We start from the raw sequence: 17988 nt of genomic DNA on the forward strand, positions 1-17988 counted from the left end.
AGTGGAAATCAGGCTACTCCTTTTTGATTCACATTTCTAACTACTAATGACTCAGCTAACCCTGGCTTTGGAGAAAGCTAACATATTCATCTGTTTCAGTTTTCACATTACTGACTTGTCCTTGAAATAATTATTGATCGAGCTTCTGTAATCTTTTTTTAAGTTTATGCTGTTTAATAACTTTTTTTAAAAAAAATTGATAAAGTTAACAACAAAAATATGTGTTCTTGAAGGCAGGTTTTGTTCATTTTTCAATGTGATTCCAAAGGATCAATTTCAAGAAATTTAATTATGGAGCCAAACAAAGCACAGGTGAATGTTAAAAATAACTTTTAGGACTTATTGACAAACTAAATGCAAAGCATGCATAAAGATGCACCTCTTCCAGAAATACGTTAAGATCACTTTATAGTCAGATTCTTGTTAGTAATAGATGTTTAGCTTTTAAGAACATATCTCATGATAATTATTTCTGGGTAAATCTTAGATGGTTTCCCCACTATTGAGCACATTAAATTTCTCAAGAACCTTGAGGTGAATGCTTTCATCTATAATACTTTTATAGATGCAAATGTGAGGTAAATAAATGGCAGAGTATTAATTCAAGCCACAGATTGTGGCTCCTTTCTTTAACACTTTATCCTTTCTCGTACAAAGGAACACATGCAGTGTCTTGCTTTGATTTGTGGATTGATGTTGACAGTGCTATTTCTGCTGAATCTTCACATATGTGTACCTTGTGTGTAAGTCAGCTTTTTGTTGCTGTGACCAAAAGACCTGATGATGACAATTTGGAGAAGAAAAAATTTATTTGCTGCTCCTGATTGTAAAAGTCCAGTCTATAGGTGGCTGTCTCCGTGATTCTGAGCCTGAGGTGAGGCTGAATATCATGGCAGAAAAGTATGGAGAGGAAAGCAGCTCCAAACATGGGATCAGGAAACAGAGAGAGCTCTGCTCCCTGGGGACAAAATATCAACCCCAGTAACCCATCTCCTCCTCCAGTCATACCCTATCTGCCTACAGTGATCACCCAGTTAATAAACTCAGTGAGTTGAGACATTGATCAAATCATACTTCTCATAATCTAATCATTTCACCTCTGAATATTCTTGCATTGTCACACAAGAGCTTTTGGGGGATATCTCATATCTAACCTTTTCACCTTGCATGTCTTCATCTCTGCCTTCATTTCAACTCTCTTCTTATTAATCTTAGCATGTCTATTTTTGAGTGCACTTTTCTTATGTTGGTCCCTGAAACATCTGATAGAGGAAGATGTGCCAGACCACAGAGGGTAAGATGACCCCGACATCCTTCTCCACGTCCTGCCAACTGCTAACCTTCTAAGAACTGCACAAGCAAGCACGGGGAATAGCTGGAAAACTTTTATGAATTCTAAAGAGAAATGCTACAAACCCTGGTCCATGGTGTCTTACTTGTCTGTCTGCCAGAAACAGTTAGAGGTCATTAATCTTTCCTAGGAAAAATATTAAAAACACAAGAAGTGTATGCAAGTTTTTAATGCAAACATTACCTTTATCAGAATAAATTCCTGTTTTGTCTAAAAGATATTTAGGCGTAGAAATAGTTCACAAAAATCTACTTAATAGGTATTTTTCCACTTAGTAAATAGGTTGGCTTTCTCTAATTACTAAAACATGATTACTTTTTAGTTACGACAAAGGAGGTAGGAGTAAGACTTCAGAAGCTCTTTCTGGATGGGTATCTACACATGGCATCAATCTCAGGGCTTGTTTACTTTAAGAATAATGAATTAATCATTGTAGCTAATATGCAAATAATACATAAAACATACACAGTTTACATCCATGGAATTTTTGCTTTGACATTGCCATGTCTCTGAAGAAAAAAGTAATAGGCGCTAATTTGCTTTGTACCTTCATAATATGCCCAAATGGTATTATTTATTTGTGTTGAGAAACAGAAGGCAGCCTCTGGAATCCAGGAGTGGTCCCAGCCTTCAAGCAATGTCATGGGACCCTTCCAGGGCCACATTGCAATCTTACAAGCCCTCACCACCAGACGAGTCCCATCTGACACCAGAATGGGTTAAGGGGGAAAAAAGCTTTATTCCATACTTACATTTTAATAAAAAGACAAAATATTTTCCAAACTGCACTATGACTAAAAGTTCCTGTATCCTGGCTTAAGTGACTTCCACTTCTCCATCAGTTACAGCTCTAGTATGTCTTCATTCATCTCAACTTACAGATAACTTTTATGAAAGCACAGACACATTTTTCCTGAAAGCATCTATGATTGACCAGATTCTTGGTTCCTTGATTTCTCCCCAAAATTGCCTAGCACAGGCCCAAATCTTCTAATTCCCCCCTTCTAATAATTGTGATGTGCAGTTTCTCAGGTGGTACTCTCCTTCATTCACCACAATGAGTTATAAGACCAAATTCTTCACCCTCAGATATGTTCCTGGTAGTCTTTGACTCAAGAGCATTTACCAGAAGTGAGTTTTCTATGAGCTACACACTGAATATTCTAAGGTGATCTTATAATCATTCTAGTCCAATCCTCAAATGCCCACTGCAAAGGAAGCACTATTTCATACTTGGTAATGGACAAAAACAGGCTAGCAATAATGTTGAAGAGTTACCAGAGCTTACAACAAGATAAGTTTACTTCAAAAATCTCCCTTAATATATTTTAGTAAATTTAATTAGTACTGCAGAGTCTATAAAAATTCATATTTAATGGTCCTTACTTTACTTACTCCTAAAAGAGTAATAGTCACCACAAGATACAATACCATTGATTTCACATGTACCTGCTACAAATTAATGAGTACTTGGCATATAAATATGTCTAGCAGGATATAAATAGCAAGCTGGAATGCTTCAGATGATTATTGCATTTGCAGTAAGTTGGGGGTTATTTTTTAAAATATTGTTGGCTAACTTGAGTACAGCTATGCTAGACCCTGACTTAGAAAGGAAAGTTAAGAGTTTCGAATGCTTTTATAGATACACAAAATTCCATTAGGTTGTGGGGTCAAAGAGGTTTGTATGTAGGGAAAGGATCCTGATAATGTGTGTTAATGTATTCAATAAGTCATAAAACTTGCTGTATTAGTACATGTTTACACAAAAATACATTTGTACAATATTGAATCATGATCAAATTTGGATACTTTGCCATAGTAATTTTCAATGTGTTGAATATTTTTTTGTAAACATTTGACTCATATTTCACTTCTGGCCCACCTAAAGCTAGAAATTCATAATATTTTAATTTAATAATGTTGACTTTTTACAGTGCCACAACAATCGTCTGGTCCTGAATATGATCTTACCATTTGGGACTAAGTCCATTTTGATCTTCATTTATTAAAATAATATGTTGTCTTATATATACATCACTTAATACCTGCCACAATAAAAAAGTTGCTCTGTTTATATTTATTTCTGTACTTATGCTCTATCATTTCATCTAATTATTATATATAATTAATTAAGACAACACTAATATATAGTGCTTATAGTATTACCATTGTATTCTTATCAAAGATAAACATTATCACTGGGCACATCTACTAATGAAACATAACTAATATGCATATTTGCTTAACACATAATTTCTAATTTATTCTTTTGAGATAATTACATCATTCATAGCTTTAATTTTTACTATATTTCATGTTTTTCAGTATTTTAAAATATGGAAATATAATTATTACATCAAGTGACAATTGTCTAAATATTTAAATCCCCCAAGTTTCCAGAGCAAGAATTTTCTTGCCTCAATGATAAAAATGGATTTTATAAAAATATTAGGTTTTATAAAAATAATTATATATAATTCAGTATAGACCCAGCTAATGCCCTTCTCAGACTATGCCCTGAAGACCTTAAAAGAGTGTACTACAGGGATACTGCCACATAGATGTTCATAGCAGCACAATTCACAATAGCTAGACTGTGGAACCAACCTAGATGCCCTTCAATAGATGAATGGATTTAAAAAATGTGGCATTTATACACCATGGAGTATTACTCAGCACTAAAAAATGACAAAATCATGGAATTTGCAGGGAAACGGATGGCACTAGAGCAGATTATGCTTAGTGAAGCTAGCCAATCCCTAAGAAACAAATACCAAATGTCTTCTTTGATATAATGAGAGCAACTAAGAACAGAGCAGGGAGGAAGAGCAGGAAGAAAAGATTAACATTAAACAGAGACATGAGGTGGGAGGGAAAGGGAGAGAAAAGGGAAATTGCATGGAAATGGAGGGAGACCCTCATTGTTATACAAAATTACATATAAGAGGTTGTGAGGGGAATGGGAAAATAAACAAGGAGAGAAATGAATTACAGTAAATGGGGTAGAGAGAGAAGAAGGGAGGGGAGGGGAGGGGGGATAGTGGAGGATAGGAAAGGTAGCAGAATACAACAGTTACTAATAGGGCATTATGTAAAAATGTGGATGTGTAACCCATGTGATTCTGCAATCTGTATATGGGGTAAAAATGGGAGTTCATAACCCACTTGAATCTAATGTATGAAATATGATATGTCAAGAGCTTTGTAAGGTTTTGAACAACCAATAAAAAAAAACTAGGGAGAGAGGGAGAGCACGCCAGGGAGTGAGCTTTTATTGGTGAATAAACAATTCAAGGGAAAATCCCATCCAGTGAAGGTTAAGGGGGAGCAGAATCCCAAGGTCAAGGACAATGATTGGGTCTTCAGGTCAGTGGCCAGGAGGCATCTGCAGGGACAAGCCCTGGGACCTTGGAAAGGGTGGGGAATGGCTCTGACACATCTGTGTTTGAGCGTCTCTCACTCTGCCAGGGAGGTAAGTCAAATCACGTAGGAGGATGGCCTCTCACAATTGTCGGTGTTTTTTCTTTTTGTTGCTGTTGTTGTTAGAATGAAATTCATAAGTTGGCAGACCATTTTTTTCAGATGTGTAACTAGATGCCATTTAAATTACCCACTCTTAAATGGTAGACATTTTGTACATGAGCACTGACTGTCTGCACCTTTTTGAACAGCCAGTCTGGGCTCAGGAGCCCAAATACCAATGGTCAGCTGGAACATGTTCTTTATTTGGCCTACCCGTCAGTATCCCCTGAGGTCATCTGTTCAATGAGCTTCGTTACTCCTGCTCCCTCACTGGCTTTCATAGAAACCACATACTGTCTATGAATCAGGGACACCAATCCCACAACATTGTGTTCTTTGAGTATCCAAAGTCCCACTTTTCACTTCACCATGCCTGACATAGGCAGTAATATTTATCAGCAAATGTGAGATTTTCAAAGATCCAATTCTGTGTGCTCCTTTCTCAAGGAGCATTAGGCAAGGATATAGCATACATAAATATTAAAAGGCTGTAGTTTTTAAAATGTCATCCATTGAATAGTTGATACATGTCTGAGATACTTTTTATTTTGGAGGAGGTATTATTTAATAGGGAATTCCAACAGTTACATAATAGTGAAATGAAACACAAAGAATAAAATGCATCCATTTTATTCTTTGTGCCTGATGAATTTTATGAGTAAGGATAAGATACTTCCTTGTTCCAATGCAGATGTTGCCCACTTCTGTGAATGGATGTGGGGTGTCACCTGCTACTTGCATGTCTGCATGTTGTGCTTGACATTAATATCGTACTTGGAAGGTGGCAGAAAGTCAATACTGAAGTTAAGCTCTTGTGTTCTAGCAGCTGTGCTGCAGATCCTTGGTGTGCCACCTTCTGCAATTCATGCTGCTCTGTTCGAGTCCTTTAATGACTTCCAGGTGATGAGCATCATGGTCTCCTGGTCTTGAGAATGGCCAAGCATTGCTCTGTGAATGTGGAAGATGGGCATGTGGAAGGCTCCAGGGAGGAGGGATCAATGATCATGTACTCTAATCCATGTGCCTGTTTAATGACCTGTTTTTCTTCTTTGGTTTTAAGGGAGACAAGGCCCTCAGACACTTCTGTGCAGCTGGGAATGCAGGCTTCTGCTTCACCTTGAAGGAAGCGAAAATGCTCTCTAAGTGTACATCATGCTTAATTTTATGGAAGAATTCTACATCTAGCCAAACCACACGAGATTTCAAAAGCCAGCCCAATAACATTTAGAAGATTCATTCTCCAAAGCAGAGTCCTCCCTGTTGAGAGACTTCAATGTAGAGAAAGGAGAGCCCCTCTCTCCTCAGACTCCCTGCTTTGACAACAAGTGCACTGGAGAAGTTTGAATCAAGTGGGAGGCACATGGGCAGGCTTCCTGGATGAGGCCCTATTGAAGGGAGGATGGGATCTGAGGAGTGGACCAGAGAGAGGAAAGATGGGAAAGGGAGGGAAGCTGGCGAGGGCAGGGTGGCAGCATCACTGGAAAAGAGGCCCCAGGAGGAAATGCTACGGACTCTCAGCTGAAGACACCCGTGAGGGCTTGAGGTGTTTTCAAGCACAGCCTTCCTTGCCAATATGTGAGCTTCGTGTTCTGCTGGACTTGGATGAGTTTAGTGATAAATGACATGCAGGGACCCACATGCAACAAACACATTTACTGATGGCACAAGGGCTTCAAAGTGAAACTGTGTCTGCCAGTTATTACACATCATTCTGTGGCACTCTAGTTCAAACAGGGACAGCCACAAATTGCTCACTGGGAACCCTCTTTGCTGCCGCAAGTGGACGCTGCTTGCATGAACCGCTTCTCTTCTGAACTTCTAAAGTTCTCCTGAGCAAGCACATTCAGAACCCACTTCAGGCCCAATAGGAAAAGTGTACCTAGAAGAGAGCCCTTGTAGCTCTGATCACCAACTTTAAAGAGGAAAGCTGCCCTCTGAAGAAAATCCATTTGCCAATGTTTCACTGAAATCAATGGTTCCCCCTTACTCAGAAAACAAAATACAAACGCAGAAGCCTTCATGAGGGGAACCTGCATTTCTAATGGAACATATACTTCAGAGAGAAAGTGAGAGTGCCGGCTCTGAGAAGCAGTTCTGCTTCATGCAGCTTCAACCAGAAACAAAACCCAATGTGCTTACAGAGAACAAGACCGTTCCTTCAATTGGAAGCTGCCTGCACAAAATGCTTCCATTCTGCACTTCCAAGCTTTTCTCAGCCAGCACGTTCAGTCAACACTTTACACCCAAAGTGCAAATTGTGCTACCCAGAGAGCCCTTGGACCTAACATCATCACAAGTATTCACATGGAAAGTTGGATGGTTGACAAGATCAATGGCCCAGAGTTTCATTGAAATCTTTTTCTCAATTTTTTTGAAAACTCACTGGAAATGAAAGGCCCACAAGCAACAAACTCTGCTATATACAAGACACAGAAACTTCTAAGTAAAGCCCGGGACTGCTGGCTCTAAGAAGGGGTTCCAAATCCTCCTAGTTCAACCAAGCCCAAATCCCAATGTGCTCTCTAGGAACACTTTTACATCTTGCAATTGAAGCTGTTTGCATACCCTGCTTCTCTTCTGCACTTCACACTTTAGAGCTGTTTGCACACCCTGGTTCTCTTCTGCACTTCACACTCTTCTCACTGAGCACATTCAGAGAGCAGTGCAGGCTCAATATCCAAAGTGCACTAGCTGGAGAGCCCTTGTACCTTGGAGCAGTTGCTCAGATAGGTCTGATGGGTGGTTCAATTCCTCCATGATTCTTTGGAATCCATTCCTCAAACGGATTCTAAAAACCATCTTGAAATTGCATGAGCCTGACTACAATGACCTCTGCTTTATTGAGCGCATAGATGGTTCCAAGTGAAATGGTACCATCATCTCTGACAAGAGGTTCTGCTTCCTGCATGATCAACCAGGGAAAAATCGCCACGTGTTCACTGAGAACAAAGCTACTTGTGCACAAAATTTTTCTGTTTGCCCTGTACATATGCATCTCAGGATGCACATTCAGAACACATTTCCTGCAAAAAACATGAGAAAGTATCCTTGCAAAAGTCCACTCTGGTGTAGCATCACTAACATTGATTAGGAAATGAATTGCACAGGTTTCATTGTATTCCCTTGGTCTCCTTTTTCTAAAAACTTATTGAAACTGCAGGTGCCTGACAGCAACCAACTTACCATTTACCAAGAGCACAGTTGTTTCCAATGAAAACTGTGCCTGTTAGCTCTCAGAAGCCATTGGATTTAAGGCTACTTCAGCCAGGATCAAAGCTCAATGGGCACGATGAGAAAAATGTCATTTCCTAATGTGGAAGCTGCTTGCCAAAATTCTTCTGTGCTGCACTTCCAAAATATTTTCAGGAAGCACACTCAGAGCACAGTTTCAGCCCATATGCAAAGAGTGCTAGCAAGAGTGCCCTTGGACCTAGGTCAGCAACTTGGAGAACTGTGAGCCCACTGGGAAGAGCAATTCCCCAAGGTGGATTGAAATCCATTGCTCAATTGTTTGTCACAGAATTCACTTGAAATCCAAGTGCCTGCCTGCATTGAACTCGCACTGACCAATTGTACAAACACTTCAAAGGGAAACTGCCACCTCTGAGAAGCGGTGGTTCTTCATGCTAGTTTAAGTAGTGACAAACCCCAATGTGCTCACTGAGAATAAAATGAGCTCCTGAATGTTGAAGCTTCTGAGACTGCTTTACTTTTGCACTCCCAAACTACTCTCAGCAAGCACATTCAGAAGCGAGGTCAGGCCCAAAATACAATGTTGGCTGACAAGAGAGGCCTTGCACCCAGGATCACCAATTTTGAGAAGGCAATGAGGACTGCTGAAAAGATGAACTCCACAAAATTCCATGGAAACCCACTCATCGGACCTTTCTGAGAACACTTGAAATGCAGGTTTCTGCATGCAAGGAACTGTGTGTGACAGATGGCAAAGTTTGCCAAATGCAAACATGCCTACCAGCTCTGAGAAGCCATTCTCATTCACACTTCTTCAACCTGGGAAAAATCTCCATGTGCTCACTGAGAACAAGTTAGCTGTGCTACTTGAAGCTGCTTCCACAAACAGTTTTACTTCTGCACTTCTAAGTTGTTCTCATCAAGCACATTCAGAGCACAGTTCAGGCATGAAACACAAAGTGCACCAGAAAGAGATCACCAACTTGCAAGAGGAAAGAGGACCAGCTGAGAAGATCAGTTCTCCAAAGTCTCATTGACATCCACTTGTCACATTTGTTTACAATATACACTTGAAGTGCAGGTACCCAAATGAGTGAACTGTTTTTGATCAATGGCACAGAGGCTTCAATGTGAAAGCATGCCTGTCACCTGTAAGAAGCAATTTTTCTTTCTTCTAGCTCACACAGAAAAAAACACCATGTGCCTACTTACAACAAAGTTAGTCTTGCAAGTTGAAACTGCTTGCAGCAAATGGCTTCCATTCCCCACTTGCAGCCATCAGTGGTTGACAGATGGCACAGAGGCTTCAATGTGAAACCGTGAATGCCAATCATTACAAGTGCTTCTGACACACTTTATTTGAACCAGGGAAAGCCCAAAGTGGTCAATGAGAACACACTTTGTTCCTGCAAGTGGAAGCAGCTTGCATAAACTGCTTCAGATAGAAAATTCCAAGCTCTTCTCAGCAAGCACATTCAGAAAACAGTTCTGGCCCAATGGAAAAAGGGACCTAGCAAGAGGATCCCATACATATGATTACCTTCATAAGGTAGCTTCCCAACTTCTGTGTGGAACTGTGTTTCTCCTTGGCCCTTATGCTGTTTTGGAGACCACTAGCTCAGCTTTGTGCAGGATCATCAGACCTGGACTTTTGGCAAGACCTGTACAGCCCTCACACATGCTCAGATGCTACAGGACTTTGTAGACCAGTCCAGACAACAGTAGGCATCCATTCATTGTCTACAGTCTACAGATTCCTAGATGCATGGCATTCATTATCATCAAATGCAGAATTTTCATCAAAAACCATATATATATGTGTGTGTGTGTGTGTATATATATATTTCCAATCTGAATCAAGAAAATCAGAAATATCCCCAAATCCAAAGAGTGGATCTCCATTGAAATGCTACCAGTGGAAAATTCCACAGCTGACCTCATGGGATGGTTCACAGTGAAAACACAGCTGCATGAAAAATATTACATGACATGACCTTCTGGTTATGTAGAAAGTGGCATGTGAAGTACACATCATGTCTTCTTCAGACATGGGATTCATTTGCAAGACACCTTATCAATGGAAAATACTCCAAAATGGGAGAAATCAGAACCACATCTCCAAAGTATTTCAGAAGAGACCAACTCCATCTGTGTATCTATCGCTCAGTCAGTGTGTGTGCTCTAGTGTGTGTGTGTGTGTGTGTGTGTGTGTGTGTGTGTGTGCGCTCTAGTGTGTCTTTGTGTGTCTTTGTTTGTATTTGTACCATGATAGCCGATACTTCATTGCCCCCATTGGAAAACTGACTCAGATAATGCCATCTGCCAAACTCCTAAAACCCAAACTTCTTGCTAATATAAGAAAACATTCCGTCCTGTTGGTTTGGATGTGTCCTTTAGGAATCACTGCTACATTTAGTATACTCAAATCATCACAGTAGATCAGGTAACAAAAACATATATATTTTTAAATAATAATATATTAATGGAAACAACAAATACAGGATAGAGTAACAACTATGTTACTAAACAAGGTCAAGGACAATGGCAAACTATAGATACAAACTTTGAAGAAAATAATTATCAATGTAAATATTCCTGGGCTGCCTCAGCCCTGCCCAGGCACACAGCAGCAGAATGGTTTTGCAAGCATCCTCAGGAGGGCTGCAGCCTTCTTTGTAGGATGAGAGGGAGGTTGAGGCTGGATCCACTCATCATTCTTTTGGGAGAGGCTCCTTTTCCTCAGCACGAAGTTGGGTTTTATGTGAGGGTTCTTTGCATAAAATACGTTGGCCTGAGCTGGAATCCTCAGCTCTGGGGAGAGAGGGGTGTACAAAATAAGGTGGCTCAGGAGGTGCTCTCTGGGACACCCCAACATCTGAGAGCCTGTGCCAGAAAAGGCCAGAGTCACACACCTGAGAGCTCTCCAATTCAGCATCCATACCAACAAGACAGCCTCCACAGTCCTCCCTGAGGAAGAACTAGGCAGAGCACTTCCACAGACCTAATGTCGGTTCCTACCAAAGGCTTTGGACTCCAGAACATCCCAGGTCCTCTTACATCTGCCAAAGTATACCACTAGGGTTTGCATCTGAAATCTCCCACAAAAGGCTCCTGTGCCGAAGATTCAGTCCACACATGAGCCATCTTCATGAGTGGGTTTGGAGGGAAGCATTGGATGGTGAGTGCTCTGGTGTCAACATAAAATTCTCATTCAAGATTAATACACTACTGGGAGGTGGGAAGGACTGGAAGAAAGGTTGAGCATGGTTGGAGAAAGACCTAAACAGGGGTGCGCCCTGGGCAATAATACCTTGTTCCTGTAGGCTCCACTGAACCCTCATTCTCCAAGTAGAGGTCCTCCTTCTCCATCTTTCTCTCTCTCCCTCTCTCCCAGCCTTGTTCTCTCTCTCCCAGTTTATGCCTGTTTGGCAAGGGCTGAGGAGCTCTCCACTGCCACACACTAGAGCTTTATGGACAGCCTCAGTACACAACCAAAGAGAAAGTTGTGAAAGCCAGAGAAAAGGCCTAGGATTCCTCAAGTATGGCCACAGTGAGGACAGGCTGACCAGCACAAATACCACATTAGAGCCATGCTTCTGCATTGGTGGAGCCCACCTCCATGTGAACCAGGCTTCTGAGAATGGAGGCCACATTCCAAATGCTGCCCTATTGAGAACAATGGTTCCAAAGGCCAGCAAAGGGAATGCTTCCCTCCAACATGGTGTATAATCCAGTGGTGCCATGACCCCAAGTGGGGGAATACAACAGCCCGCTTCTCCTTCCTCTGAACACGTGTTTCCTGTCACCCTCCTCTAACCTAGAGCCTGTTCTCCATCCCTTCTGGGTTGGATGTGAAGATCTCTGCTATGAATTTCTAAGGCTACCAAGGCCCCAGACAGACTTCCTCTTCCATTGATTCTACTAACCTAACAGTAGGTTAAGATAGGAGACAAATGATTCTAGAACTCATAGGGATGGTGGTCTTCAGCATACATAGGCTGGGATAATGGCTGCTGTGGTGTTTGGCTCACAAAAACCAACCAACCAACCAACGAAAAAGCGCTGGCATTATTATCAGATGAGCTTTGTGGCTACGTGCTGAGGAAGCCCTCATCTGACTTTAGTTAGGGATCATAACCTGGCTATTGTGATCACTCCTTGGCAAGTGAACTCAGGTACAGAAGACCATGGAATTTATGCAAAGACAGATGATTCAAGCTGTCTCCCAGGCTGTGTTTTCTTCCCAATTTCATCCTGTTACTGCTTGCTAGAATCCTGGCAATGCTCTGCCAAGGCAGTGGTTTTCTGGTCACACAGAAGGCTTTCAATCCTACTGCTTCAGTCCACAAAATGCCAGTTCCCTCTTTAGCCCATGCATTCCATGTTCCTCTGAAACCACTCCTATCCCGGACCATGAAAGCATACTGCTCCTGGAAAGAGGCTTTCCTCCTCACTCCTCAAAGATGTCAGTTTGGATGCCTGTTCATGTACAGGGGAGGCACCTGGTGGGGAGCCACAATATCCACTGGGGTATACCATTGGACCTCCAGACCTTCCACCAGCAGAAGTGCAGTTGGCTTTGTGCACGAACCCAATACACCTATTGGAGTGTTCTTGGGGGTCAGAGACTACACTTTGGTGCTAAGAGTTGACCTGAGTCCACATCCTGACCCTTGCTCTCTGCCATCTAATTGTCCCACTTACTGTGACGGTGAGAGATGATTTGGCCCAGCTCATAATCCTCCGGCTTCTCCTGAGTAAGCAAGTGCAGCTCGAGGGCCCTGTGGATGACGACAGGAGCCCGATCTTGGCAGGTCACCTGGAGCAGCATGGGAGACAGGCCTTCAGGAAATGGGCCTTGAAGTGACTACTCAAGGACAGTGGGCAGGGGCATTCTGGAGGCACCTCCACTCTAAATACAAGGGCAACATCCATGACCCTACTACCTGAGGCTGACCTCCTGCTCATCGCATGGGCTCTTCCCATAGGCTACTAGCCCAATCCTTGTACATAGGACTTCTTGGACCTGCCATTGCTCTTTGTGGAGCTGCACTCCTCTAGAAGTGAAAGGACCCCACTACCTGCATACAGATGCAATCTCATCCCACAAGTTGAGAGGAATTGGACAATAGCCTCCAAGATCCCAGGTCCGCCCGAGGATGCAGGCGGCATTGGGAATGGCCTAGGCACAAAACCTACAGGCTTTGGTCTGGATTGCCAGGGCCCAAATCAGACCCAGGAACATGACCACACACAGGAGTGACAAAAGATAGCCACGAGAGCTCCTGGTCTCCAGAGGCTCAGTGCTGGCTGGGGTGTAGGAGGGCACCTCATCCAGCAAGGGTGGTCACTGGGTTACCTGGACATTTAGTGTGCTTGCTCCACATCCATACTGACTCTGCAGAGAGACCCTCTCAGCTCCTTGTTCAAGGAACATGCAGAACCTCACACTGCTGTCCTCCTCCATAGACCTTAGCATCCCATAGAGTGGAACCTGCAATCTAGGTCTTGGCCTGTTCTCATCTGTCACCCATACCTGCCTCTGCCCTTCTGGACTGCATGCTGCCACCTGATACAAAGATTCCCTCAGACATGACGATGGACAAGCTGCTGCTCTCCCTCATCTCAGCTCCAGCCCTTCACACTGACCTCTCCCTTCTTGATTCCCATCTATCCTCCTGATCATCCAGAAGCTCCAAATTCAAGAGGGCATGAGTAGTCCATGGTATTGGACCAGTGTCTGCTCCCCACCCAGGTGTAAGCACCAGGGGACACCCCTGCTCCCAGGCTTACCAGGACCTTCTTGGCCATCTTTGGACTTTGTGTTTCTAAGTGGACATGAATTAAGCAGGTGTCTCCCACCTGGAAAAGCGGCCTGGAGCACTTGCAGGTTGATTCTGAGAACTGTGGGGGATGGAACATCAGCAAACCCAGAAACAGAAAGCTACCCCAGCCTGTCAGTTGGCTCTATGGGCTTCTAGCACATATGTCCAGGTGCTGAGGCTTCTTATTTCCCCAGGTGGGAGTGGAATGGCAGCACAAGTACAGCTTGAATAAGGTAGGTGTTTACCTCCTTTCTCTTGAACTCGGGGCGTTTCCTCACGATGAAATATTTTATCCGCGGATTCATGGACTGATACATGAGTGAGTGGTCAGGGACCTTGATTTCTGCAGAGCAAAGTGGAGAGAATTGTTAAATGGCACTCAAGGATTTTACCACAAAACACACACAACCCCTGAGAGTCTCCACCAGGGTGAGGCTGCACCAGAATTGAGAGCCCTCCAATCCAGCTACAGTGCCACCAAAGACTCCCTCAGTGATTCATCCCTGGAGAAGATGATGTACAAAATTCTAAACCAAAAGAGCACCTGGCAATGGAAACAGCACCTTGGGCCCAGAACTTCTCAGTGCATGTTGGATCTGCCAAAGGGACACTGCTAGGCTCTGCATCAGGATTGGCAAAGGCTCCTGTGCTTAGGCCTTTCTCCCCAGGGCAGCCATGCTCACACATTGGCATTCAGGGAAGCGTTGGATGGTGGGCAAATTTATCCCCTTGCCCTGGATGAATCCACTCATGGATGAATATGCGGAGGGGAGGTGGTATCCATCAGAGGTGTGTTGGGCATGGACATGGGAGGACTTCAGCAGGGTGGTGCCCTGGAGAACTCTATTGTTTTCTAGGTTCGCTCTCCTTCCCCTTGTTTCTCATCATGAGCTGTCTGCTTGGTACTTGTATTCTGGTTCTTGTTCTACTTCTGGCTCTTCTTTCTGTCCTGCATCTTCTTGTAGTTCTTTCTGGGTCTTTTCTTGTTCTTACATGGTTCCTTCTTGTTCTTCTTCTTGTGTATCTCCCTCCACCCTTCCTTCTGTTCACTTCCTTCTCTTTCTTCTTCTTCCTCCTACTCTTCATCATGTGATCCTCTCCCCACTCAGTTGTGTCCTCTTTCTCCTCCTCCTTCTCCTTCTATCTCTGGCAATGGTGGGGTGTCCTGAGGAGTTCAAATCTATCACACTCTTCTGCCCAGATGCAGCCTCTGTTCAGTAGTCCAAGATGAAATCAGTTCTCAATCAATGGCCAGGAGTGAAACCAAGACCAAAGACAAGTGACTTCCTTTCTTTGTCATTGTCACAGTCAGGAAAGACTTCCTAACAGACACCGTATTCTGGATAGGCTTCTACCTGTGGAAGTCTGCACCTCATCTGGACCAGGATTGCTAAAATAGATTCCACCTCCATAAAGCTTCCCCAATAAAAACAAGGTTTTCAAAATCTAGGAGAGGGCCAGCATCACTGCCACCCTCCTGCCATAAGGCATAGATGCCATCACACCTAGTGGGTTCCAGGCCCCCCGTAGTCCTCCCTTTTGACATCTGTTACACACAAACCTCCCCTGGTCTGGAGCCTGCTCTCAACTGATGCTTGGGTTGAAAGTCTGTTTCTGAAATCATCTTCGTAGATTCTCAGTTTGGTAATTCCTTATTGACTGGCTTATTTTTGTACCAGGGATAAAACCAGAGGCACTTAAGCACTGAGACCATTCCCAGGCCTTTTTACTTGGGTACAGGGTCTCCCTAAGTTTCTGAGGCTGTTTGGAAATCCCCATCCTCCTGCACTGCCTCCCAAGTCCCTGAGATTCGCAGACACTGCCCCTTGCCCAGCTCCTTGCACCTCAGTCTTCCTCATGTGTGAGACAGAGGCAACCCAAATGAGGTGGTGTGGGAAAATTGGAAAACTCACTTACGTGCCTGACAGATGGTGGGTTCTATTGTGGACAGGCTGGGATGGTGAAGGCTAGGAGTGTCTGCCTCACAAGAAAAGAAAGAGCACTGGAATTGTGGACAGCTCAGCATTGTGGCCTCTGTTCTTCAGATGCCCTTCTTTGTTGCTGGAAGGAATAATAACCTGGCCATTCTGATATCTTCAGGAGATGGGCACCCAAGCACAGAGGACTTGAAATTGTTCCCAAAAGAACCCAAACAGGCTGTCCCCTAGCCTTGACTTCCTTTTCACTGAGTCCTGTTCCCAGTTGCTGCAATCCTGACATTCCTGTGAGTAGGCATATCCTGGCCATGGATTGGGACCTGTGCTGCTTCTGTCCATAGCAATGCTGATCCAATCAGGACCCATGTTCTCCTCCTCTTCATTTGAAGGCATCCTTATCAGTGAGCCATAAAGCAAACTGATGATGGATTGAGCCTCTCTCTGCCTTGCCCTCATGGATATTAGCTTCGCATTGCCAGACCAGGTCCAGGGGAGAACACATTTAGGGAGGTTCAGCAACCCCCTTGGGCCTCATTGAGCACCTCCACATTGAACACGCCCATCACTGCACTTGGTCTCCTGAACCAGGCCCACAACACTTTGGTATTTTGTGGCCAAGGCCCACTTTCTCTTGGCTGTGAGTTATCCTGAGCCCACACTGGATCATGTCTCCCCACTGTCTGATTGTCCTACTTACTCTCATTCTCAGAAATCATTCTCAGCAGCTCAAAGTTGTCCACATCCTCCTGCTGCAACAAATTTTGGTCCAAGGCCCTTCGGATGAGGCTCGTCACCGTATCCACACAGGTCACCTGGATCAGGGTGGGATAAATGTCATCAGAGAATGGCTTTTAGAGGAGCTACCCAGAAGACTGTGGTCAAACATTCAGGAGAAATCTCAGCTACATATACAAGGGCACAATCTTGTTATCCTGCTACCTGAGTGTAGCCTCCATATACCCCCTGGGTTCTTGCAACGTGCTACTAGAACAATCCTGGTACAAATATCTGCCTGTACCTGCCATCTCCCCTCCCCCTGGGGAGCCACATTCCACTCAGGTCAAAGGACCAAACTGCCTATGCACAGACACACTCTCATCTCACTGAGACGAGAGCAATGGGCCAGGGATCTGCGCACCAAGTGTGCTCTGGGGTGCAGGCTGCCTTTGTGGGTGGAAGAGGCAGACACACTGAAAATTTTGGTCCTGACTGCCACTACACAAAACAGACTCAGATACAAGAGGGTGCACTTGAGTGCTTCATGATAGCCTTGAGAGGCCCTGGCCTCTGGAAGCTCGGTGCGGGTCTGGTTGTAATGATGTACTTGACTCAGTACTGGCAGTCACTGAACGTGTCTCCTCTGCAGCTGGACACCTGCAGCATTAGCGTGTCTACTGCACATCCATAGAAATTCTGCCAAGAACCACTTTAGCTCCGCATTTACATACATGCAAAGGCTAACATTCCGAAGCTTTGGCATGACCCCCCAGGTGATCCCGACCCCAAATTCCCACACCTAGTCATGCTAAGGAGGTTTTCTTCCCTGCTACAAGGAACACATCCCCTCCTATACATGTGACAAGTCACTGCCACCTCCTCTGCTCCAATCTCACTCATTGAGAATACCAAGTTCTAGGCATTGCAGCCTGCACCCTGGACATATCTCTGACTTCATCTGTCCACAGAACTTCCGTCTGCACTTCTGGCCTGCAAAACCCACACTACACACACCCACTCACCACTGGAGCTGGGCATGCTGAGGCTCTCCCTCCTCAGGTCAAGCCCTTAAGATGGACCTCTCTCTTCTTTATTTCCCACCACAGCCCCGGGGTTGGCTCTGTCTCCTGCCTTCCACTGTGTGGACACCCAGGAGGCAGCCCTACTGTCGGGCTTACCAGGATGCGCTTTGACTCTCTCAGGCTCTGTCCCTCTAGGAGGACATAAACAAAGCGGTTGTCTTCCACCTGCTCGCTGGAGTAAAGCAGTGAGGAGCTGCTACTGGTGACTTTTCTCATGCACCACTCATTGCTTTGGGTGGCCTGGGGCAATGGTCCTGCAGCCACTGCAGAGCTGCTGCTCACAGCTGCTGGGGTCCTGGATGCCACTGCCACAGAAGGCTCCAAGAACTGTGGGGGATGACAACATCAGCAAAGCCCAG

General features: G+C 44.2%; 1 protein-coding gene across 2 annotated transcripts in view; it reads right to left on the reverse strand.

Moving 5' to 3' along the window:
- Positions 1-4610: 4610 nt before the first annotated feature.
- The window catches only part of LOC144366848 (uncharacterized), a 28042-nt gene continuing 14664 nt past the window's right edge, over positions 4611-17988 (reverse strand). For both annotated transcript variants that reach the window (XM_078021699.1, XM_078021698.1), the window contains exons 10-15: positions 17726-17956; positions 16528-16642; positions 14139-14236; positions 13862-13972; positions 12773-12887; positions 4611-10879 (exon numbers count right to left, since the gene is read on the reverse strand). In XM_078021699.1, coding sequence (XP_077877825.1) covers positions 10674-10879; positions 12773-12887; positions 13862-13972; positions 14139-14236; positions 16528-16642; positions 17726-17956 — 876 coding nt within the window. In that variant the 3' untranslated portion in view covers positions 4611-10673. The remainder of the gene's footprint in view (positions 10880-12772; positions 12888-13861; positions 13973-14138; positions 14237-16527; positions 16643-17725; positions 17957-17988) is intronic.

Source organism: Ictidomys tridecemlineatus, chromosome 9 (genome assembly GCF_052094955.1).
Source record: "Ictidomys tridecemlineatus isolate mIctTri1 chromosome 9, mIctTri1.hap1, whole genome shotgun sequence".
NCBI lineage: Eukaryota > Metazoa > Chordata > Mammalia > Rodentia > Sciuridae > Ictidomys > Ictidomys tridecemlineatus.